The following is a 27,390-nucleotide window of genomic DNA, read 5'->3' on the forward strand; positions in this document are numbered from 1 at the left end:
GTTAGGTACCACCTTAAATGACATCAACTTAGATGAAAATGGTAAAAGGTAATAAAGGGCACTGGTCGATGCTTTGATGACAAACGGATGAATAGACTCTAGAAACGATTGCATTTTTTTTGGAAACGGTTAAGCTAGAATGAGACGATAGATTACATGAAATTTAAAAAAAATGCAGGTCAATTAAGAATCGAGAAATTCACAAAAATATAAATTGAGTCAGAATACAAATACAAAAAAGAGATAAAGCATCTTTATGGTAACAAAATCAGAATCCATCAGAGAAGAATGAACAAAACAAAAACATACATATCAAATTGTATACTTTAATATCAAAAAATCAATTCTGTACAATTAATTTAAAAATATTTAAAAAATAGTACTGTAAAAATACACACAAAGAACCACCAAATGTCTCAATAATAAATGTCCAAAAGTCTTCAGCTTTGAAATGTAAAAACGTGACAAAAACAAGACTGAATGAGTGTGAATAAACAAAAAGTGTATGAAAAATGTCATTACAACGAAAAACCATAACCATCATATCAACAGTAAGCATGTATATATATGTATACATAATAAAAAAGATTTCTACGTCAGAACTAGTATAAATATTTGAATGAAAGCAACGTTATGATGAGTATGGATGATCATGAAGTCAATGGTAACGTTTCCACCTTTAATTTCTTTTTTTTTCAGCACCTTTATTAGATTTTCTGTTAGCAGATTGTTTCATCTTTATTTGTAGAATTTTCTTCAGCTGATAAGAGTTGCATATGAAAATGTGTGATGTTGTTCGGATTTTCATAAAGTCGTTCGTCTTCATCAAAGAAATTCATGTTCTCGTTTATATAAATTTCTTGATCATTATTTTCTTCCTTATTGTCCAATGAAGATGCGGTTTTCACAGTCCAAGAATTAGGGGTGCTGTCCTCATTTTGATATTGATGTTCATCTGTACATGAGAATTTTATGTTCCCATTTATATATATTTCTTGGTCATTTGTTTCTTCCTGTCCGTGTGACGAAGATGCTTTTTTCGAAGTCCAAGAATGGGTGATCTTGTCCTGATTTTTATACAGATGTTCATCTGCACATACAAACTTCGTATTCGCGTGTATATCATTTTCTTGATCATTGTTACTTTCCTCCTTGTCCGTCGAAGATGTTGATTTCACAGTCCTAGAATGGGTAATGTCGTCCTGATTTTCATAATGTTGTTCATCTACATAAGAAAACTTTATGTTCCCGTTTATATAATGTTCTTGTTCATCGTTTTCTTCTATTTTTTCCGAAGAAGATTTTGATTTCATAGTCCAGGTTTGAAGAGGAAAAGTGTCCGCATCAGTTTGCGGTGCTTGGTTACAATTTCCTTGCAGAGGTTGATATGGCTTTAGATATTCAACCTTCGCGTTGTCTTTTTTAATGAATTGCGGTGAATCGTTTGTATACCCGCATGGTTCATTCGTCAAATCATATATTTGCTCATACACATTACTGTTATGCGTGTCATCATTATTTTCGAAAGCAAAATTACTTTGATCAGATGTATGAATGCAACGACAACTTTCATGGAGAGCAAATGAAGTGGCGACAGTGGTTCTGTCATTATTTTCTGAATATAAAGGACAGATGCAAGTATAGTGCTCGGAGATACGGATATTATCTTCTAAAGCTAAATGACAGGCGGGATAAGTATCGTCTGAACTTCCTGCTTGTTCCTTTGCATTAGTTATATTCTTCATCTGAATGGGGTTTATATTAGAATTGTCTACCAGTTCCAACGCTTCAACTTCATCATATATACCGTTATATGAAGTGACTCGCATATTTCTATTATCTTCCTTGATAGATTGAATTTGTCTGCTATCCCTCGTTTTCCATATGTTCTTGCAACCGCAAAGACCTAGCACCAATATCATACCACAGACAATTCCCAGAATGTATACGACTAAGTTCCGATCAACAAATCCTGAAATCATGAAGATATTTGTTATCATCATTTGATCATGAGATAAATCAAGAAAAAAATTTCTTCGTATCTTTTTTCATTTTGTTTAATGGGTTTTTGTTTGCTTTTCTATGGTTTATTTTGTTGTTTTTCTGGTTTTTATGTTAAAGATTATTTTAGTTTTATTAAGGGGAGAGAATACAATTTAATACAAACATTACATGAAACAAGACATCATCTAAACTATAGAACCCGGACTTCGATTTATTGTGTTATTAAAAACTTAAACCGCATCTAATCATACAAATTGGTAGTACAATACAAAATAACTAGAAGCCATAAAGAGCGTGTGTCGCTCAACAGGTTATTTGAGCAAAGCAGAACACACTCACAAAAAATGTATACAAGAAATGATCTCATTTTAAAAACTCTATATTTTCTTTTATTTTGTTTTACTGATCTTTTAGTCTGTTTAGTTTAGACTGTACATCTGAATGATGATGTGGATTTGATACAAGTCACACAAAAAAAACAAACAATAGCCACAAATCACCAAAAGGACAAGACAAGAACCAATAGAAAGAACGATAACAACAAGAAGATGGAAATGGATTGGACACACTTTACGTAAAAGCAACACAAATATAACAAAACATGCACTAGATTGGAAACCCCAAGGCCATCGTTAAAGGGGGCAACCAAAATCCACCTGGCACAGAGATTTAACATCTGATCTCCAGAAAATTGGGAAAACATGGGGTGAAGCAAAGAAACTAGCCAAGGACAGGAAAAGATGGAAAACAACTGAAGTCGCCCTATGTCCCCCATGGGACGAAGTGGATTAAGTCAAGTAAGTCACAAATCGCCAAAACAAGATACCCACAGGTACTGAAAGCTATCTCAGACCCACTTTCAACTTATCAATAAATTTGAATATTCCAGATTAGTGAATCAATCTTTACATATCCAACAGGTTCAGTGTAAATACGTCATAAATCTTCAATATCAGAAGTAAACTTATCGACAGGAAGTAGGATCATAAACATAAATACGAATATAGAATTGAGAATGGAAATCTTTCACATTCTTTTGGTTTATATAACGGTGTTTAAGTGGCATCTTTTAAAAAAAAAAATACTTTCCTTTGGTATATACCTATATGGAGTTATTTTCTTTCAGAACGTCAGGTCATTCTTTTCCAGAATCAACCCGGACGATACCATGTTTCAATGGTATATGCTCCAAGGCATAAAATAGTTACCTGTGTAGGGTCATTATTTTCCTTGATAAACATGCAATCTATGATTTACTTCAAAATTTTATTCGTCTAATAGTTTTTTGTTGCCGATTTGGAAATTTATTTTCTAAAGTACAACCGATGATAGATGTAAAAGAAACCGTCATTGTAGACCCGCAATTTAATTTTAGAAACAAATAAATAGAAGTTTTGTTGATTTACCGCTATAATAAAGAAACATTATCATATAGGTCAGATGAATTTTAATGTACACTTTCATAAATAAATCCAGATTTAACATGTGTAAGATTTTGAAAATCTAAATAGGTTGATTACTTAACGTCCAGTGGCAAATATTTCATGCATGTTCAGAACGATACACACTGAATAGGAAATCATACTGTGACCTACATGTATTTATATTCGTCTTCGTGTCAGTTCGTAACTTTTAAAAATTTATGTATACCTTTTACTCTATCAAATGATCAACTAATAAAATAATCTTATATTCTATTGAATAACATTAACATAACTCACGAAAGGGTCGGGTGCGGAGGGGATATAATTTTATCCTGATTATTTTTTAATAAAATGTATTGCTATTCGATGTTTCTGAATTTTTCATTCGATTCAAGTAAAATGGTTAAATAAATAACAACTTTTCCGCGATAGAAATAACATAACAAAACAAAACGAAAAAACATACCCCTCTCCCTTTTCCATAAGATAAGTTATACAATAAATACATTACAATGTGTCTTGTATTTGTCATACACCGTTATCGGATGGTAACAATACATTTGTGTCTTACTTCATGCAGTTACAGTAATATCTTTATTGTGTATGGATAACAATTTTTAAAAGGTTTATATCTTAATTATTTAGTGAGTTTTATTTCACATTTTAAATGAGCCGCAGGGCGTATTAAAACCTGAACGCATTAGAAAGGAATATCCCACTTTAGTGTTGTCGGTAAAAAAGGATACTAAATTTTACAAATCTTTATAAAATTAAAAATTTTTTACGGTATATAAGTCAGATAATGCATATTTTAAGGTTTTTGTTGTCGTAGAACACACCTCGGGATGTCAGGATTGTTCAAAGAAAGACCTTCCTCCGGTCGGTCTTTCATTTGATCAATCCTGACACCCCTCGGTGTGTTCTACGACAAGAAAAACCTTAAAATATGCATTATCTATAACATAATCTTAGATTATATGGACTCCCCCGTTTTTAATTTGCCATGAATATATTTACATTAACTTACTCGGAATCGTTGATTGGGTAGTTGTCACTCTTGAAGACGAATCAACGCAACCATGTACATTATCACATCTAAAAATAACCAATAAACATTATACACTTTTTATTAATAATTTGTTTAATTTAACGCGCCTAATTAAAGAATGAGATAATGCATGGCGAAGTTACAACATAAACCAATAATTCTGGTTATTAGTAGTCTTTTATTTTGAAAGTGTTTTAACCGAAAACTACAAGCATGATATACTACAAAGAAAATATTCCGATTCAATACAGGTTCCCTTTAAGTAGAATGGGTGTCTCCCATAATAATTGATTATAAAATACCAGAGACATTTGGTAACTGTTAATAAGTACAAGATACCAACCACAAAACTTTTACTTTTCTACATTTGCTAGAGGTATAGGGGAGGGTTGAGATCTCACAAACATATTTAATCTAGCCGCATTTTTGAGCCTGTCCTAAATCAGGAGCCTCTGGTCTTTGTTAGTCTTGTAATATTTTATTTTGGTTTCTTGTGTACAATTTGGAAATTAGTATGGCGTTCATTATCACTGAACTAGTAGATATTTGTTTAGGGGCCATCTGAAGGACACCTCCGGGTGCGGGAATTTCTCGCTACATAGAAGACCTGTTGATGACCTTGTTTTTTCTATGGTCGGGTTGTTGTCTCTTTGACACATTCCCCATTTCCATTCTAAATTTCATTTTAAAATTATGCTACGATAACAATTTGAAATCAAGATTAAAAATATCACCTTTGACGATCATTACATTCACAAAAACAAAGGCAATCATTCCCATACCAGTTTTTAGTGCATGGCTCACAGTTAGACCCGTTAGTCAATATAAAGCCACATGGACATGCTGAAAAATATTATTAAAAATTGTTTGAAAACTCTCATACTATAACAAAAAGTGTACACATATACTTTATTATTTTACAACCCAAGAGATGATCACTAATCGCCGTATACATTAGCAAATACACGACTTTAAAATGCAACAGCGTATTTTTTTTTATTCAATGGAGAAAAACTTCTAAGGTTCCACAACAAATATGAATAAGTTAAACCTCTGAAATAAAACTGAATCTAAAAAAAAAATATTAGAAAATATGAAGCTCCCTAAAAACTCTTCCGATCAAAACCATGTTTAATTCCATCATTGAAAAAAAGGATAAAAATGAGCAACAATTGAAATGGATATAAATACGATTCAATTGATATAGTAAAAACGGATAGATGTTTTGGAATGATTGTGAAATAAAACCATGGCAAAATGTATTCGACTATACTCTACAAAAGACATCTCGGTTTCAAAGTTTGAATAGTGACACTTGAAAATTATATCAATCAAAATTACAAAACAGTTTGCAATGAATAAAGTAGATATTTGCGTCTTCGTTATTGGAAAGGGACGAAGATTTGACCTACCCATCACTCTTAGGAAAGCGTGGGCATAACTTTTAGCATAACTGTCTTCACCATTTCTGTCAAATATTATATTTCCCGTCTCACAACTTATACTACTCGAGTCTTCTGGATACTTTACATTTTTAATTGTAAGGATTTCTTTATCTGCGCTGAGCTGATATTTATGTGAAAAATTGCTATCATCTGCAAGAAAATAGTTTGATAATTATTATCATATTAATATTTAAAATATCAGATGCGCAACAGCAGGATCTGCTTACCCTTCCTGATCCCTTGAGATCACCCCTTTTTTTTGGTGGGGTTCGTGTTGTTTATTCTTTAGTTTTCTATGTTGCGTCATGTGTACTATTGTTTTCGTTTGTCTTTTTCATTTTTAGCCATGGCGTTGTCAGTTTGTTTTAGATTTATGAGCTTGATCGTCGCTTTGGTATCTTTCGTCCCTCTTTTATTATAAAACTGAAAAGATGCTGCCTAATCTAACTCGCATTTGTTACTTTACAGCATCAATGTTAGGCAAAACAAAAAATGCATTAAACTTTGCTTCCTGTTAAAATATTTTGAAAAAAAAGAATAACAAGTTTATACCCTGATAATAAAGAATTTAGCCAAGAAATACCAAGGACAATTAGGAATCGTTACATGTTTATCCATAACTTAAAATATATACAAAACATTCACACTCTTTATCATGGTATCTTAATTTTTGTCCATTACATTTTGAAGTGTAAACATTTTTTTTGGTGGACCATGTATTCAATTGAATCTATTACATACGCAATATGTGCATTGTTCCTTTCTTGTCGTTTTGTATCCATACATGAAGAAGGTAGGAAAAACTCACATTGTTCATCAGACAATTCTTTTCTATTTATCCTCCAAATAGGTTCTGAAGGAGTGTTTTCACCAGGAAGGGATTCCATTTTGCACCTGAACACAGCATTTTGACCATCCGGGATAACTTGGGATTTAAGTATCTCACCTTCTTGAAAGATCGGTTTGGCTAATTGATATAAAAGATTTTCTTTTAATGAGGTGAATTATACAAGATCGAAATTTGGTGTCGGTTCTTTAACGTCGTTGTCTTTCAACCAGTCGGTGTTGAGCGTTCCTGATAAAGGTTAATCAGAAAAGCGCTTCGGACACATGCAATTTATAACATGTTATTTTCATTCTTTTATTTAAAAAAACAAAGTCGTTTTCGTATGAAACTTTTTTGTCGAGTACGTATTAGTATATGAGCGATACCTGTTGGTCATATATTTATTTACCTCAATGTTTACATCTCGACTTTGAGATAATGAAAAACGCTGTTTGCACAAACTTAATCCAGTAAGGATACTTTCATTTAATAGTGTGTGTTGTTCAACTTCGACATACAACTTGATTAATACAATAACGATACATTCCAATATATTACTATTGATACTTACTAGTCTTTCTTGGTTTATTTTGCGTTAATTCTGTGTAAAAGAATGTTGTTTGTCTATATTGTTACATGTATTCCTTTACTTGTAAATAATTTTTCTCAGGTATTTTTTCATTCTGTAACTGATGTCTTTCGGTAACTACCTGTAATATACTTTCAATACCATGAACTCATTTAGATCCCAATACAATCACTGATAAATTAATGGATACTTACATGTTACATTGACATACATGCGAGCTTCAACATAACCACCAATGTTGAAGCCCTTACACATATAAGTTCCTTCATCGGTTAAGTCTAAATGTGTTATTTTCAGGTTTCTCCTGACACTAGGATCAGTGAATTGATATTTGCTACTTGGTTGTATTGGTTGATTGATGCCAGGCAAATACCATTCAATATCTGGAAGGGGACTACCGTGAAAAAAGCAGATAAGTAAATCACTGTATAATAATTAAAATGTAGAGCATTTGTTCAAAGTAATAGATCAAAATATCCGAAAAAAGAAAACTAAGGAAAACTCAAATCCTATTGACACTCAAGAGAGCAACAAGAATTGTTGAAACAAGTAAAACATGTACATTTCAGATTTTTGAAAGAATCCGCCTGATATGTGTGTACTAGTATTTAATCTGCTTAATTGCAGTAAGGTAAATACTGATGTTCATCAACATTGATTGGATGTTAAAGGCAGGAAAATAGGAACCTTTACAGAGCAATTACATGCGTTCAAAATTTTCGTTTAGTCCACTTTGTTTGAAGGTTTTTTCTTTTCTTTTTTCAAAGGGGCAAACGCTACGACTTAGACAAAAATCAAAGTTTAAAGTATTGATAAAAGCTGTATTGTGAAATATTATTTTAAAAGCAGAAAGTAAGGCTCAAATCTGTCAAAATTCGGTCATTAAAGTCACTGATGTATTATTTGCTTGCAATAGAATAGTTCGACCTTATATGAATCGGTTTTCATGAGAACTGCAGTGTAACCCTTTAGTTGGATATGGGTTGCGCGTGTACTAGACAAAGGCAACAGTAGTATACCGCTGTTCGTAACTCATAAATCGATTGAGAGAAAAAAAAAACAATTCCGGGTTACAATAAGGTGTGGTCAACTATTAAAAAGAAAAGAATGTCAACATCGAAAGTTAAACAAGGGTGAACCATTTCGTTCACTGATTAGATTTACACAACACAATTATTATACTGGTTAAAATGATGATTTATTCATTTTATTCAAGGTATAAAATGATATCAAAAAGATTTTAAAAATTTTAACTTCACATAGTCGCTATCTATCTATATTCATATTTATGGAGTTTTTATATACGTAATCAATATATAAATTAAGGACTTTCGATTAGTTAATACGTTATATATAGACAAGTTAGAGCTTATTGAATCTTGAACTTCGTCTGCAATTAATATAATATGAACAAATTCGTACATAACACATTGACCTCTTTTAGAGTCCATTTATGATTAAGTAATGATAGAAAAGTGCTTGAACTAAGTCAGGAATATCAGTTGTTTTAAATTCGTGTCAAGGGTAGATAAAATAGGGTGTTTTCTTTGGTAAGGTTTTAAAAACTTTGTTATTTTTGTTAATCTGTCTATGCAGTAAATGCGTTTGACATTGCTGGATTAGAAGTTACAGTTATTAAAATATTTGAAAACCTGATTCAATGACTACTTGTTACTATGTTTAACTAGCTTTCTCTTACATGTAAGTTGATACTTTGTGTTCTTCCGGTTTAAGTTATATGTATTTGTACGTATCGATCTCATACTTCTTTTAAGTTTTAATAACTGAATTTCACATTTTGATCTGATGATATGCTGTTACAACACCGTTTATGTAAGTGGAGATTTAAGCACATGTCAATATTTGAAACCCGGTTCTTTATAAATGTGTCTGTTCCAATTCAGAACCCCTTTTATCAAGCGGGTTTTGTAGGTAGCTGTCTTTTATGGTTTATTTTAATCGTTTATTGTCTTATCCTCTCATAGGCTGGTGACTTTTTAACGTTTAAATTAGTTATGTCAGCGCTGTTCATAGATTTTATAACACACGTAAATTCCCATCCTATGGTTTCATGCGAGAAATTATCTCACTAACAATTATGCAACATCTTTGTATATAATTAAAACTTACTATCCGGAAAAAATGCACTGTAGTTCAGCATCTCCTCCAAGTAAACCCTTAACATCTTGTGAGAAAAGAAGTTGTGGTTTAATAAGAGAAGGGTTGAAATCTGAAACTAGATTTACAAAATTAATATAAGTATGCGCTTGCGTATCAACTCAGATTTAAAAGGTTAGAAAAAAAATATCACTGATTATGGAACTAATTTCATCTGGAACAAGCTTTCAGTCACTGCTAGTACTCAGTGTGCGGAAATTTCTTGCTACGTTGAAAATCCATGGTGGTAATTTGCTGTTTTCTGCCCTATGGTCGAGTTGTTGTCGCTTTGGCACATTGAACAATTGCGTTATCAACTTTTGTTGGTTGATTATTGAAAAACCAGTTAGAGAGAAGGCGAATTATAGCGCTAACAAGTTAATTCGGGAGTTATGAGATGGGGAAATAATCAAATGGTTATTTCAAAGTCTATGCAATTCGTAGGATATGCAACTAAGAGTATTACACTTTTTAATTTAAACGTTACAAAATACTAAAATAGATATAATTACAAACAAGATATGGTTGTAACGGAGTATTTGTTCAAAGTCTTCAAAACTCACTCATATATCAATTAATTCATATCGAAATATCAAGCAAGAAATGCATATTTCACAGAAATGGAACTTAATGATTTATGAGATATTTGAACATTATCAAATACAAGGTTTAGAAAGCCCCCTGAGTTACAATTTTGAAGTAACAGACAGGTATAAGACCTATTTATTTACACGATATTGGTACATTTTCAAACGGCAGTGTGTACGGATGATCCCTATATTTTAATCAATTTGTCATGAAATGTCCATCAGGAACTTAGTTGGTTTATGAACGAATATGGGTCGGAACCGTTTTAAATATTCTTCAGTTTTGTTACTCTTTGTCACAATACAAATATAGAAATTGAATAAAAAATAATAACTTGCTGTTTTTAAAAGGCGAATACGCCGTCTTGCTTAGTATTGGTCCTATTTAGAGTAAGTATTATCAGCTCAATATGCAGTGACTCGATACTGACACTCTTTAAAGCTGCCTTTTCTTAAAATATCTGTATATTAACAAACAAATATACATAAAGAAGACTCCCTCTCTATAAGGCAAAGTTGATCTAATATTGCTTTGGATATTAAAAGTCTTTTTCGGTCAGATTACTCTTTTGGTATTTAGTTACTTATATGTTTTTGCGTCCTTATTCAAATTTTGGGGTTTGAGGGTTCCAAATAAAAGTAAATCATCAAGAAAAGTGTTTCGTGCGCATAAACGCTTCAGATGGCCGAAACCGACATGCATTTCTCAGCTGATAATGTGTCGCGAAATTATTTCCCTTAAACATATACAGGCTTCACCAGTCTGCCTTTCCAAAATTTCAAAGTGATGTTTTCATTTGGAGAGAGCACAAACAGCAGCAAAGAGAAAAGTAAAACGAATCAAGTGTCGTTGCAAGGATTTGGAAAAAAGAGGACATACTTGTATTTATTGAAATGAAAACGGTTTTCAAAAATGATACACTTATTCAGGATTGTTAAGGTTTTCTTTGGCAATAAAATATATTTTCATGGTTCTTCACTGTGGTAAAGAAACATTTACCAGGCCCTCTGCAAATTGACAGCGGTTTTTCAATTAAAATTTAATTGTTTTGGTGTAAGGAACTGATGTGCAGTTATTGAGTTTACTTTCATTGCAGCAATTGTAATTGTAATTTATCTGCTTGTGAACAAGTATGTCTAGCTTTAATAATTACCTCTCAATATTGTCATAATTACATTGCCGCCTTTGTAAAATGCTCTCATTAGTTCATTGTTTATACCGCATGCGTAGGGGGTAGCTGCTGTAGATCCATCATTTACGTCAACGTACACAAAATGTAGAGTACCTTATTAACATACAACATTTTAATTAAAAACTGTTTAGCCTTTAAGTTTGATTCAAGTTTTAAAATGGAAAGGGTAATGATGTGAACAATTACTATCTCTGTAGATGACACAACATAAACACTAAACATTGTCCAATGAACCATAAAATTGAGGTCAAGGTCATATGAAATTTGATATATGAACATGTACACTTTACAATCATTACAAAGTACATCAAATGGTTTTGATTTATAGCTTTATACTAAGCGATGATCACAGTCATATGAACTCGCTTTGAAATGTCTGATGCAGAAATATGCATTAGCAATCATACCACATCTTCTTTTTTATGTAGATTTTTCTGAAATAGATAAGATCAATCCCGCATTTTTCTTCATTTTGATAAAATTGCAATAATAAATGGACGCAATAATTGTTTCACCTTCGGGCCAAGTGAGCTTAAAATAAGGTGAGATGGTAAGATCGCCAATGAGAGAACAATCCATAAGAGGTCAACAGTTCTGACGCAAGAAAAAATAAATCATAAACCTGTAATATATAATGGCTTACATCACAAACACAGAGACACATTCTACTACATCTACACAACACGAGCAATAAACTTTGCAATCAATATAAAATAAAATTTAGTTTTCTGGTTTGAATTGGTTAAAATTTCTCATTTTGAAGCCTTTTTTTAACTTACTAAGCGGGAATGGTTTTACTCCTTGTTGAATGCCGTACGATGAGCTAATGTCTGTGTCATTTAGTTTCTTGTGGAAAGTTGTCTCATTGACAATCATACCACATCTTCTAATTGATATATATGTAGGACTCAAATCTATGGCGGGTTCGAAATCTATGCCAGATTCCTAATATATGGTAAATATGACGTTACAAACGTCAAACAAATCAAATCTATGGCAAATTTTTTTGTGTCCAAATCTATGGCAGAAATAGGAACTGCTCAATTTTCCGGGGAAAAAGAGTATAATATAAAGTCACAATAATGATAATAGATATAGGAGATGTGGTGTGAGTGCCAATGAGACAACTCTCCATCCAAATAACAATTTAAAAAGTAAACCATTATAGGTTAAAGTACGGCCTTCAACACGGAGCCTTGGCTCACATCGAACAACAAGCTATATAAGTCGTCGCCGACTTCAGCAAAGTTGTTGGGTTTCAAGTTCTGGCATGACGTCCTGTGTTTAAAATACTCAGGAAAACACTTTCCGTTTTCCGTCTCAGTATTTTGGGAATGGAGTTATAGTAAATATTTTAGCGTTTACGGCTGGCAAAGAATTTACGATGAGAAGGTGAAATTAAAGTGACTCAAATCGTCACCAGTTATAAAAAAAGATTGATTAACGCTAAAACAAATATTACATTAAAAAATATGTTCAATTTCTTGTTAGTTAATGGATTTGGTTTTTTTTCTAGTTGTTATATGTTTTTAATGGATTAAACAGGTACATGCACAGATTAAGAAGTGGCTATTTTTTCAGAGGTGATCGTTTTAATCCTGATTTCTATATTATAGTATATCACTCCTACACTTTTGTATTGTTGGCATCACCATTTGGTTGACCATTATGGAATTTTTATTTCACAAATGTTTATAGACATGCTCCCGTTGTCGTACATATCAACTTATTTAAGACAAGTCCGCGATTGACATTTTGTATATGAACTGCCTTGTTATACATTTGCTCAAAATCTGCCATAGATTTGAAACGAAAAAAATCCGCCAAAGATTAGAAAATTACCAAACTTGCCATAGATTAGGGTTAGATTAGGGTTTAAATAAATCTACCATAGATTTGGAATGGCATGACATCATATTTACCATAGATTAGGAATCTGCAATAGATTTGGAACCTACCATATATTTGAGTCCTACATATGATATATATATATATAGACAGACAGAGACAATGTTCGATTTATGATCTGATGTTTTGTGTTTTTTACTTAAACTATATATATATATATATAGAAGCCCAGGTGGTCGTGTTGTCTAGCGGGACGGCTACAGTGCAGGCGATTTGGTGTCACGATATCTCAGAAGCATGGGTTCGAATCCCGGCGAAGGAACAACAAAACATTTGCGAAAGCAAATTTACAAATCTAACATTGTTGGGTTTATGTTTAAACGAGTTGTATAAAATTATTATACTAGTGGCAAAAGTCCTTAAATTAAGGGTTTATATTATCATGAAAAATAAACACATGAAAGTATTTCTGCGAGGTAGTTTAACAAATTAAGAATTTATTGTATGGACTGATGACTAAATTGAATTTACCATCTTTATCGATGGCTATTCGTTTAGTTTCACGAATAGTATTACTGGTTCCATCCCCTAACTTCCATTCAACTCTACACTCGTCAGCAGGTTGACATCTCCGTTTACCCACACATGGTATAGACAAACTCCTATACTGGTAAGCAATTGGTAATGTCCTTTCAACTGAGTTTCTAAAACTTGAAATAACTATAAAAAATGGTAAAAAAAAATGGTTGTTCAAAGCTAAAATCAAAGAAATTGAAACAAGGCTTTTCTTGTGGTTTAGTTTTGTAGTATAACATGAAATATAACTGCATGTCAAATTTTTGTTTTATTGATAAGGAATCTGCGAGTTGATATCTTTTTTAGAATATGGTTGACTGGGCTACATGAATTTGACCACTTTGATTCGGGAATATCCCTTTGTATAATGTCATAATAAATGTTAGTGCTGACTTTTTCCCAGAAGTGTTAGAAGGCTACATTGTACAAGTGACATTCCATTTGGTCACAATTATATACAAACGGGTTTTTTTCGTGAGATTCTTACTAGAAAAGAGAAATTCCCTATAAGCATCAGTGTTAATGATAACCTTTGTTATATAAGAAGATCGATTTCTTTTAGACTTATTCAAAAACATATTTCTTTCATATACGTTGATTTCTCTCCCTACAACAGAAATAAAATTCGGTTAGTATAAGTAAGTTGATACCCTTTCTTTCTAGAGATTTCATTGGCGAAGAGATGTGTATTTAAAACAACACCACGCATAGTCAATATGTAAAATAAAGGCAACAGTAGTATACCGCTGTTAAAATCTCACAAATCCGTGGACACAAATCGGGGTAACAAATGAGAGATCTACTTCTCTGATTGACCTTAATATAAAAGGATTCCCGTAGCGCGTTTTTGTATTAATTGATTATTCAAAGGGTAATTCACATGAGGCCATATGCATCCGTAAATACTTACCAACGAAGAGCTGGCTTAATATCAGTTCCCCTTGGGAAAAAGTAAAATCACATACTGAACTCCGGGGAAGTTCAAACCGAAAGTCCCTTATCAAACGGAAAAATCAAAAGCTGAAACACCTCAAACGAAATGCTATTGATAGCAACTTCAAATCCTGACTTTGGCATGCACTCAAGCCTTTGGGTAACAAGTCAGATAAAGTCGGTCGTATGTTTAACTAAGTTAGATGTATAAATTGGTCAAGTCTAATTTGGAGGATCGGGTGTATAAATCGATTCCTTGTATTCGGCGGGTGTCTCGCTTTCTGCACGTGAACTTGCAACAACTATTTTCGTAATTCCACCGTGTAGAACGCCACATGCGGGGTGTCGGCTATGTTTGACATGGGGTGGCAATTTTGAAGCGACAAAAAAGTAACAAGGTAAGTTCAAGCATCAAAATTTCTTATTTTAAGAACTCTCAGTACTATAAAATGTGTTGCACGAAAGGAACCGCAACGTAATCTATTTTCTGAAAGCAGATGCAGTCGTTTCCAGTGCTCAGTTTTCTCAAACACCTTGCCCTAGTTTTCTGTGTTGCAGATTTTAAGGCTTTATATGCAAATTTCGGTATAAAAAACTACTTTACACAACTACCCTCCGTATTATTTATATAGAATTGTATTCCTCTCATGGACTTCTACCAAATACCAGTTTCTTAGTTAAAATTAATTGGTTTTAAAACTATTATTCATCAAAATATGAGGTGTCGCTCGGGGTGTCAGATTTTGCATGTCAAGGGGTAGAGGCTTGTCATTAAAAAGGAATACATTTTCTTATAAATCGGTCTCTGTCTGTTACTTTTTAATTCAAACACACCTACACTGTTATGATGACAAATAACAAACTCAAGGTATGTCATTTGGTCCATATTTTAGTCTTTTAAGTAATGTGCATTTTAATTGATAAACATAGCAAATAGAGCCTCAAAGTGGAAAAAATAATTGTATATGAATAGAAGTGAAATGTAATTTGTTTTATATTATACCTTTAAATAATAAAAATATTGACAAATGCACGTAAGAATATGTAAATTACACGTATGAATGAAGGAGGGTGACTGTACCCGATTTATTATCAAATCATTTTGATTTAAATTAAGTTGCATAGGAATACAATTAATTAAATGATTTGAACAGACCAATCTGATGTTATTCTATTTAACGTGAATCTAAAATTGAGAATGGAAATGGGGAATGTGTCAAAGAGACAACAACCCGACCAAATAAAAAACAACAGCAGAAGGTCACCAACAGGTCTTCAATGTAGCGAGAAATTCCCGCACCCGGATGCGTCCTTCAGCTGGCCCCTAAACAAATATATACTAGTCCAGTGATAATGAACGCCATACTAATTTCCAAATTGTACACAAGAAACTAAAATTAAAATAATACAAGACCAACAAAGGCCAGAGGCTCCTGACTTAAGACAGGCGCAAAAATGCGGCGGGGTTAAACATGTTTGTGAGATCTCAACCCTCCCCCTATACCTCTAACAAATGTAGAAAAGTAAACGCATAACAATACGCACATTAAAATTCAGTTCAAGAGAAGTCCGAGTCTGATGTCAGAAGATGTAACCAAAGAAAATAAACAAATGACAATAATACATAAATAACAACAGACTACTAGCAGTTAACTGACATGCCAGCTCCAGACTTCAATTAAACTGACTGAAAGATTATGATTTCATCATATAAACATCAGGCACAATCCTTCCCGTGAGGGGTTTAGTATCATACCATCATAACATTTATGAAAAGAACATAACCCGTGTCATGCCAACAACTGTTTTTATAATAAATGTGTTTAGTTCCGATGCAAAGACCTTATCAGTGACTTTTTATTAACGCCAAAATATGCAATCTTTAATGACTTGATAACAGTATCGTAATTATATCTCTTCTTAATAAGTCTATTCAAAGGTTTTGTAAGTTTCTGAGGTGAATACTGACACCTTTGTGCTTTATAAAGAATATTTCCATAAAAAATTGGATGTGAAATACCTGAACGTATTAGAAGTCTGCATGTTGAGCTATATTTACGAATGATGTCTTTATACCGATGATAAAATTTAGTAAATGTTTTGACTAGTTTAATTTGTGATATCGAAAACCCTGGTGTAATAATTTTTCAGTAATACATAAATTTCTCTCGTTAAAATCTAAAACATTGTTACATACACGAGCGAATCGTATAAGTTGAGATATATAAACACCGTAAGGTGGTGACAAGGGAACGTCACCATCTAAAAACGTATAAATAACGATAGGAAATGAAAAATCATCCCTTTTATCATAAATTTTAGTATTCAGCTGACTGTTTCCAGGAAAAAGTTAAGCGAAATAGTGTCTAGAGGAAATGTATTTTCTTTTACCATTAAGATAAATGGATAAATTCAGTAGCCAAATGAACTTTTTTTAAATTTTTATTCGATGTTTTGAAATCATTTATAATAAAAAAAAATTGTAGTATCATTGTCTTCAGGATTACTTGAAGTTGTGTTTTCATTCGATGAAAAAGTTTCCGGTTATTGTTTCTTTGGAGAGAGTATTCTAGTTCTTTTTGGAGTGATGCATTTTTGCGGCATGCACGAGTGCTTTTTAGATAGACCTGGTGATGAAGTATGATGCAGTTACGCTGGTGGAGGTTTTGGGCAGATCTTATATTGAGGACTATTTTGTGATTTTTCACCAGGTTTGGGTTTGTTGAGCCATAGCATTGACTTTTGTCTGACCATGGTAAACTGAAAAGTAAAAGAAATCATTTACCAACTTTAAAATTAAATATTTTGAGCCATTTTGTACTATGAATGAAATCAAAAGCATACTTTTTATAAGACTAAAACAGACAAAATGAAGTACCCTTATTTTTTCATAGTATAGAAATTGTGTTTGAAATAAAATGTATCATATGAAGACTAATTTACATGCAAACATATCTTTTTTTTTTATGACAAGCCTCTACCCCTTGACATGCAAAATCTGACACCCCGAGCGACACTTTACATTTTGATGAATAATAGTTTTAAAACCATATATTTTAACTAAGAAACTGGTATTTGGTAGAAGTCCATGAGAGGAATACAATTCTATATAAATAATACGGAGGGTAGTTGTGTAAAGTAGTTTTTTATACCGAAATTTGCATATAAAGCCTCAAAATCTGCAACACAGAAAACTAGGGCGAGGTGTTTGAGAAAACTGAGCACTGAAAACGACTGCTTCTGCTTTCAGGAAACAGATTACGTTGCGGTTCCTTCCGTGCAATACATTTTATGTTACTGAGAGTTCTTAAATAAGAATTTTGATGCTTGAACTTACCTTGTTACTTTTTTGTCGCTTCAAAATTGCCAACCCGTGTCAAACATAGCCGACACCCCGCATGTGGCGTTCTACACGGTGAATTCGGTGGTTTGTTGACAGGATGAATGTTTTCCCATTTTCAAAATGCCCTTTTTTAGTTTTCTAAGTTTTCATTTCCCATCTTTCACCCCATTTGCCTTTCTTTAGGAATCAACATAATAATGAAATGATTTTAACGGATTCTAGTCCGGAATATGCTTGAAATAATTAAGCAAAAAGATGCCAGTTTTCAAATTTGTACTCCATTACCAGACGCGCATTAAATGGTGTGCAACAGGATCAAAAACCTTAGAATTGAAACAGTTTAAAATGCTAAATAAAGTACGAAGAAAAGCCAGTCTCCTTTCATCTATATATGGTATCGCAAAAAGTTGTGCTTTCGTTATGACTATATAATAATAGTCAAAGCCTCAATCTAAACATTCGAAAGCCAAAGAAGTATAAATACTTAAACTTGAATACTGTACGTCGTAAAATAACTAAACGGGACCAAACGAAACTGATCAAGAATTATTGCGTATGCGAATATACCAAAAACCAACTCGTTTAAAAATAAAAATCAATCAACTAAATAAACAGTTTTACTAAATATAAAAAAAATAAACATGATAAAAAATAAACCATGTTCAACATGTACAAAGCAAGTACAGGCTAATTAATCAGTGGTTTGTAGATGTTGAATGTATGTAGATGTAAAAACATGTGTATTAAAATGTTTTGCCTTTTACGGTCTCTTCCACTTCCAGACAGTTCACTACATAATCCCACCGAATTAATCTGAAGCATAATCAAACGTATTATTTATCACTTTTTTGATTTAAATAAGATAGGCATGTCTTAAAAATGAGATAGTTGATTGACCAAACATTCAAAAATATAGAGATTAAAAGATTATAACTAAAACGATTAAATATCTAAAGAATTCACAAAATGCCCATATACATATAAATTTAACATACCTGCTCGTTCTATCTTAAACGCTGCAGAGGCTGCTGTTCCATATTTGTTTTTGGCAAAACACTGATAGGTACCGAAGTCACGTATTGACGGTTTGGTTATTGTCAGTTTTCCTGTGTTTTGATTCAATGAAATATGTAGGCTATAATAATTAGATAATACTCTACCGTCATGGGTCCATTCAAATCTGTAATATAAATGTATGACTGTGTATATAATGTTTTGCGTTCATAGATTTATCCTGTATAGACAGCCCATATTGTTCTTCATTTATATATTTACCTTCATTGTAAACGGCGTTAATCATACTTAAAGACAATGCGAGACGACTATAATGAAAGTCAAAAAAATTATGAACCACCTTTTTGGAGGACGCGTTTTTCTGGTGTAAAAGAATATCATTTTGAACAGCAATCATATTATTTTTTTTATTTATCAATCAAGTTATACATTTGTTCATTTATTTATGTTGATGAGTTTATTATGATAAAAACTATATGTTTTTGTAGCTGTGTATATTACATGACAAATCCACAAATTGATTACATAATTATACTTTTTAACATCTCCATTAGTTATTAAATGTGACTGTAAGGCAACTGAATGTTACTGTACAAAACAGTAAGAACAAACTTACGTTGGTGCTGGATTACCAGATGATCTACATTGAAAGGTTTTTGTTAAATCATCCTCTTCTTTCATGTAGTAGGATTCTTCAAAACGACTTGTCATCAGAGGTGGCTCCTCATCTGAAATAAATGAATACCTTATAGTATACAAGGATTAAAACAAACCATGAAAACTTCGTATTGACCTTTTAACCATAAATTCAGTTCAAGTTCAGATGAACTTTGCCAGACTGTAATGTACACCTTACAATAATTAATACATCAAATATAGTTGACTTATTGCTTATTATTGACTAAAAAAAAACCAGACGAAAACACAAAAAAGTAAACATTGAGCAATGAACCTTAAAGTGAAGTACCGGTCAAATAAAATCTAGCGTGTGATCACATGTTCATTGTAAAATATGTCTATACACCAAATATAGTTCATCCATTGCATACAGTAACCAAAAAACCCAAAACTTAACCTTAACCACTGAACCATGAAAATTATGTCAAAAGTCAAATAAAATCTGACTGTTGGACATGTACACCAAACAATCATTCCATTAACAAAATTAAATAGACCAATTTCAGATTCGCTGATTTAAAGACAAATGAAGAAACGTTTTTCGCTAACTTTATGTACAAATGTTTACCAACAATGAATAATTGAATCAGTAAAATTTCGAACAATAAAAGAGGTAAATGAATTATTGTTTTAGTTTTCCAATAATAAAAGTTGGACGAATGATTAAAAGAAAAAGACAGACAAACAACAGTCCACAAGATACAACACAGAAAAACAAAGACTAAGAAACACGAACCCAACAAAAAATTGGGGATGGTCTCAGGAACTCCGGAAGGGTATGCAGATCATGCTCCACGTGTGGCACTCGTCGGGTTTTCCATGTAAGTACAAACACGGTAATAAGTGTAATGCGGTGGGTCAACGAGTCAGAATTGTAAGCAATGCTTTACCAAAATCTATGACACGCCCTATTAACTGTTCCTTAATCTTTACGTTTAAATAAGAGCAACAGTGGTATCTCGCTTTTCAAAAGTTATATATCCAAGTTACAAACTAAAACCGAGGATACCACATCAACAATAAGAGAACAACAACGAATCAACAGAAACACTACAGTACAACAAAAATAACGACAATGCAACATACATAGATAGAAACTAACTATAAATATCAACGGCCATATTCCTGACTTGATGATTCGGGATGTATACTAGTAAGTACCCTGCCACGTCCACTTGTATTTGTTGTCCATCTAATGAGTTACAATGTAAGCCTTTTTCAACTGATTATTACGTTTTTACGTTGTACTATTATACCACTGACCCAGATTAGGGGGAGGGTTAGGATCCCGCTTACATGTTTAACCCCGCCAAATTATTTATGTTTGTGCCTGTCCCAAGTCAGAAGCCTGTAATTTAGTGGTTGTCGTTTGTTTATGTGTTACATTTTTGTTTTTTTGTTCATTTTTTATATATAAATAAGGCCGTTAGTTTTCTCGTTTGAATTGTTTTACTTTGTCTTATCGAGTCATTTTGGTCTAGATCTTTTGTAGATAGTTGTCTCATTGGCAATCATGCCACATCTTCTTTTTTATATTGGTACAGGACATTTTTAGATTTTTTAAAATATTTCGGTTGAAATAAACCGACAAAGCAATGGCTAAAACCGAAAAAGACAAAAAAAAGAGTAAAATTTGTGCTGTATTATATAAACTTTTTTTTTTATATTATAATGGTTACGGAATAGACACTAAGTGGATATCGTCTATTAAACATATTTTTGGTAATTGTGGTATGTTCAATATATGGAATGCACATTTTGCTGATAAATGGGTGTCAAAATGTATTGAGCAAAAACTCAAAGATCAGTTTCAACAAGAATGCTTTGCATTTGTTGCAGAATCACCTAAAGCTTTATGCCATCGTATTTTTAAAAATAATTTTCAATTAGAAAAATAGTTTTTCTGTTTTACCTTACAAATTCATTGATACATTATGCTAATAGTCACTACTTGCCGATTGAGTCTGGCTGGTGTAAGGGTTTGCCGAGAGAAGACAGGATATGCCGTCTCTGTGACCCAAACGGCATTGGTGACGAGTACCATTATATTATGAATAATTGTGGATCTTTTATGTTTGAAAGAAAGAAATGTTTACCTACATACTGCTGGTCTGACCCTAATATCTATTAATTTGATCAACTGTTTAATTCATGTAATATGGTAATATTAGAAAAACTATCTAAATTTATCAAAGTTATAAATGTGAAAGTCAGTCCTCCAAATTAATTTCATTGTATTGTTCACACATGCTTGTAAAAATGGTACCTTATAGTTATATGTATGTATGTTCTCTATAACATAACTATGTAACTGTAGTTTTATGAGAAATGAAGTATTCGTTTATTCGACATACATCTACTTTACACAAAACATAGAAAAATAAAGGCACCAGTAGTATACCGCTATTCGAAAGTCATAAACCGATTGAGAGAAATCAAATTCGGGTTACAAACTCAAACCGAGTGAAATACATGAACTATAAGAAGAAAGAAACGAAACAGCAGAAACACTAAAGAACAACAAAAACCAAACGACAATGCAACACAGAGAGAAACGAACTATAAGATAACACCTTACATTTTCCTGACTTGGTACAGGACATTTTAAGATAAAAAGTGGGTTGAACCTCGTTTTGTGGCTAGCCAAACCTCGCGCTTTATGGCAATGTTACATAAATAAAGGCAACAGTAGTATACCGCTGTTCAAAACTCATAAATCCATGGACAAAAAACAAAATCGGGATAACAAACTAAAACCGAGGGAAACGCATTAAATATAAGAGGAGAACAACGACATAACACTAAAATGTAACACATATAGACAAAATCCCACGAGAATAACAAATATAACATATATATATAACATCAAAACCAAATACATGAATTTGGGATAGACAAGTACCGTGACATAAGAGTTACAACGGATATGTTAAATCAATTTAGGACAGTACACAAAAAAGCATAATAAAAATACAAACTGGGTGTCACTAATGTAGCCACGTCAACAAAGGTGACGTCACATGTGTATTTCTAAAAATTAAATATGAATCGAGATTTAGCTTGTAATCTTGTTATTTGATGTATTTTATAACAATTACAAGAATATTAAAAGAGAATTGTGTTAGTAATTGTGCGACTTACTGCACTATCTAACTATGTCTGCCTATTGGGACAAACTATTTTCATATGAATCGGAGTTCCTTCAGACCCATGTCATAAACAAGAAGATCAAAGAAGCCAGGTTATTTAATTTCACATTCAGATATATTGATGATGTTCTTTCAATTAACAATCCAAACTTTTCTGATTGGGTTCCATTAATATATCCCCCAAATCTAGAAATTAAAGAAATAAACAGACAGAGCTTCATCCGCCTCATTTTTAAACTTTTACCTCTAATTTAACATACACGGTCATCTCAGTACAAAAAATCAAATATGACAAACGAGACGATTTTGACTTTGACATTATAAATTTCCCCCACCTTAGTAGCAATATACAAGCTTCACTTGCAAATGGGATATAGATTTCTTATCTTATTCGGTATTCAAAAGCATACAGCAGCTACTCAGGAATATGACAGTTGTTGTCCATTCATTTTATGTAGTTGAGCTTTTTGTCGTTTGAGATTTTGTCGCTTGATTAGTGACTTTCCGTTTTGAATTTTCTTCGGAGTTCAATATTTTTGCGATTTTACTTTTTCTTCCAAATCAAATTGGGTTAAAACAAATAAATCCTGTGCACATAGTAGCTTTATAATAAAAGCATAAAAATGAACTGCATGATTGATTATCACTACTTTTACATATGTATAGACAAATAAAAAAATCAGTATTACATTTACTGTTTATCGTAATATATTTATATTTACATACTTATTTAATAAAAATGATATATATCAATAAACAATATGCAAACTGCCGATACCAGTTGATAATAGTTATACTTGGACAGAATCGTAATATTAACAATTTTTCAATAGAGATTCAAATGTATCAAATTATTCAGTACATAATTTCAAATATAATGAATAATAGTTTACATTACATTCGACAATTTTCCAGGTTTCATGATAAAAGAAATCACAGTTTTTGACACAAAATGTTTGATTATCGTTATTATATTTTGTCATTGTATTAACAAAATCCTGCTTGTTATGTTTAAAATAAAGCTTAATTTGTAAAATTTATCGGTTTCCTGTTTTGAGAATGTTATGACATAATATTAGTTTTTTATCAAATTTCTAATTTCCTGTTTTTAAAATTAGTTATTTTCCTTATATAATCATGTTTATTCTGTTTCAAATATAGTTATATTGATATAAAAAAAAATAAAGGCAACAATAGTATACCGCTGTTCGGAATTCATAAATCGATTGAGAAAAAAACAACCCAGGTTACAAACTTAAACTGAGGGAAACACATCAAATATAGCAGGAGAACAACGACACAACAGAAACACAAAATTAAAATGTAGCACACACAGAAATGAACTATAACCGTAATCGTCAATTATCAAAACATATATTACTTTGAAGGCTTTTAGTATGCCAAAATTGCTGATATTCTGGACACAACACAACTCAAAGACAAATGTGTTAAAAAAAGATTTCGGATTAAGATTACGTGTCATTTCATCCTTGGATCAATATTACTATATTTAAAACAGCCCTCTTTTCGAGTCCCCGTATAAAAGAATTTAATACGATATCATATTAGAAACTCGATTTTCAACTCGAAATCTTATTCTAAATAAGAATCGAATTCAAAGTGTAATTTGAACTCGAACTCTAACTCCTCAAAAGGTCACCCAAATGTAACGTTGAAGTTGAATTGTAACTCAAAATCTACCTTAAAATGTGAAACAAACTCTGAAACTCAAATCGATCGAACTCAATGCTATTTCCAAATTTAATTTTATTTAAGGTCGATTGCCATTCTTATCCGAGTCATATGAAACAAAGGACATGGATATTGGTGTTAACAATAGAACTAGTTTTGTTCCAAAATGGTCACTTAGTTTTACCTCATCAAGTAAGGACCAATGTGAAGACCACACAAAAAAAATCACATAACCAAATCAATAATTGGAACGAAAACACCATGCATAGAGTTTAAAATCGTTTAATTGTGAAAAACTATTTTGTAATGTAAAAGCCATATAAGGAAACTGCAAATCATCCGTGGTATAAGAGAGAGCCATATCTCTTACACGTAAAAGTCAACCTTGAAGATTTAGAGAGCAGGCTAATGCCGCTACAGGTCACCACTCGCATGCACCCGCAAAATTGAAAGGGATTAAAATAAGTTGCAATAACTTTTAGATAAATATGTTTAAACTAAACATCATTACAAAATAAATAAAAAAATACATATAGCATGAAAAGAAACAACTACGTATACATTCATTACGTTAACCGAAATACACATAAAGTAAAGATAAAACCACAAAACTAATGACAGAACCACATTAAATAATAGTGAAAAATCATATTAAGCAATGACAAACTTTTATCATATCAATACGAAGTCATATAGTGTAATATCGAAATATTATTAAGTAATTACTATTTATATAGAGTTAAATCAAAATATGATTACGTGATATCAAAACCATACCATGTAATGCAAAATATAATCAAGAAAAAGTAAGACCACATAACAGTATGCCAGAGTACCACATAAGCATAGTGGCGTTCCATGTACAAGTATATATCATTTCATGTCGACGCTAAAATGACCCTATGCGCTTTATTCCGCTCAAATGTCAGCCCACATTATATTTAATCTTTATCGATTCTTTAATATCAACTTTTCTCGAAAACTAACTGATGAGCACTAGCTCAAAATTGATATAGGTGTTTTTTTTTATATCAACTTGAAATAAATATGCTTTCCTTTCAAACATGTTTTAAATCTAAAAATACCAAATTTCTCTTTTTAATACTTGGAACTCTAGTATTTTCTCAGTAATTCCTATATCTACTTATCCAAATAATGCTAACCCTTAATGACAAAAATGTATCTGAACATGTGAATTCAATTACCACAAAGACTAAATATATACCAACATTTCATCCAATTAAAATGCACCCTCCGTAATTTAAAAAGTTGTTCATCGATACACGTTGCTGTTGACGGCTAAATTGTATTTTTTTTTTAAATATGGAATCGTATATAATATGAACTTACGTATGTTTTTGTTGCAGGTTTGAGGACTAGTCTCTCCTCTCAATGAACTGTTTCTTCTTTGACTAAAACATAAAAGACAAAATTAAAAGGTAAGTAAATTTGGTCAAAATAAAGTTTGAATGAAGAATTCAATTCAGAATTATCGGAGTTGATTTGCAGCGCACTATGATCCTTTAGATAATTTACTTCTTTTTCGGTTACTCTTGAAAACAAATAAAAGTGTTATGTTTTTAAGTTCTATTAATCGTTCGGTAAAATCAGCTGTAAAGTATCATTAGAAAGCGTGCCACATTTCCTAATTTCTACATTGATAACCAAATTATTCAATAGTCACGGTGCATTGTCGCGTTACCAGCTATAGCGAAATGTGTTTTAGCTTGCTTAATAAAATTTACAAACTTGAAATCGACCGCGAGAATTTTTGTTTGTTTAAAGTTATATTAAGAAAGTCGATCGCAGTATTAGAAAATGATAATAGAAACATACTCATCTTCATCATTCTCTAAATTTGAACCAGAATTGGTCGGTAACTGCAAAAAACTATATATCGCTAGCACTATTACACACATCATCCTCACACTAATCGAAAATCGAGAAAATCGCAGGTGAAAGTTATTCTACTTATTTTAATAAGTTTTAATTGAATAATTTCCAGGTGACAGACACATGGTTTTAATGATAATTGTATTAATCATAATTACATAGAACAAAGTCCACTTAACCTGTAATTGTTTCTCTTATTTGTTGAAACATACCGGAATTGAATTATCACGAATTCTAATAAATTCCCAACATTTGTTAAAACATGTCATCAAATCAAAATGCATCCGTTTTTCAAAAAGTTGATCATCAATACATGTTCTATCTTCGCTAGCCTGGAGAGGAGAGGAGCGAATCGTTACCCTATAAATATGGCATCGTTAACCAAAATTAGTGTATTTGTATTTGTATTTCAAAAAATAGGCAGATTTCGTGGTATGGGATTTTTCCCCCTTTTTCTAGTATTGTACATGCATGAACTGTATATCAACCCGCAAATAGTAATCAGATAAACACTTTATTTTAGATGTGGGACGCCCGAAACACAATTTCACCATCCTAGTTCCTTAATGTATTCCATATCATTAATACCAAAAATAAGTTCCTAGTCGAACCCGATACGAAAAGAATATGTCACATGTAGCTTCAGGTTGTAGTAAGAAACCAGGACAAGCTCCAACAGAATTATCTTGATCTCAGAAAAAAAATGATATCATAGATAACTCGAGTTTCAACTCGAAATCTTAAACCTAATTCAAAACGGTCTAACTAGAACTAATTAAAACCTCAAAAGATTACTCAAGTTCAAATTTGAAGCTTTCCTGGATTGATGACCACATTTAAACAAAGATATCATTTCCCCCAAAATGGTCATGTGGTTTTACTCCATCAGGTAATGTGCCACATCTATATTAACTGGAACGAACACATCATGTAAAATCGTCACATTTTGAAACGAAACAACTGCATTTTATACGTCAATCCACATACACAT

General features: G+C 32.1%; 1 protein-coding gene across 1 annotated transcript; it reads right to left on the reverse strand.

Moving 5' to 3' along the window:
• Positions 1 to 306: 306 nt before the first annotated feature.
• LOC139520416 (uncharacterized) lies at positions 307 to 26,466 on the reverse strand. Its single transcript, XM_071313010.1, has 13 exons — positions 26,343 to 26,466; positions 25,857 to 25,918; positions 19,604 to 19,715; positions 18,969 to 19,153; positions 13,653 to 13,841; positions 11,235 to 11,366; positions 9,467 to 9,572; positions 7,531 to 7,730; positions 6,730 to 6,888; positions 5,889 to 6,071; positions 5,211 to 5,319; positions 4,456 to 4,523; positions 307 to 1,972 (listed from the first exon to the last, which is right to left on the reverse strand). The coding sequence occupies exons 1-13, from the start codon at positions 26,426 to 26,428 to the stop codon at positions 720 to 722; spliced, it is 2,844 nt and encodes a 947-aa protein (XP_071169111.1). The 5' UTR covers positions 26,429 to 26,466; the 3' UTR covers positions 307 to 719.
• Between the last annotated feature and the right edge of the window lie 924 nt (positions 26,467 to 27,390).

This window comes from Mytilus edulis, chromosome 4, assembly GCF_963676685.1.
Source record: "Mytilus edulis chromosome 4, xbMytEdul2.2, whole genome shotgun sequence".
NCBI lineage: Eukaryota > Metazoa > Mollusca > Bivalvia > Mytilida > Mytilidae > Mytilus > Mytilus edulis.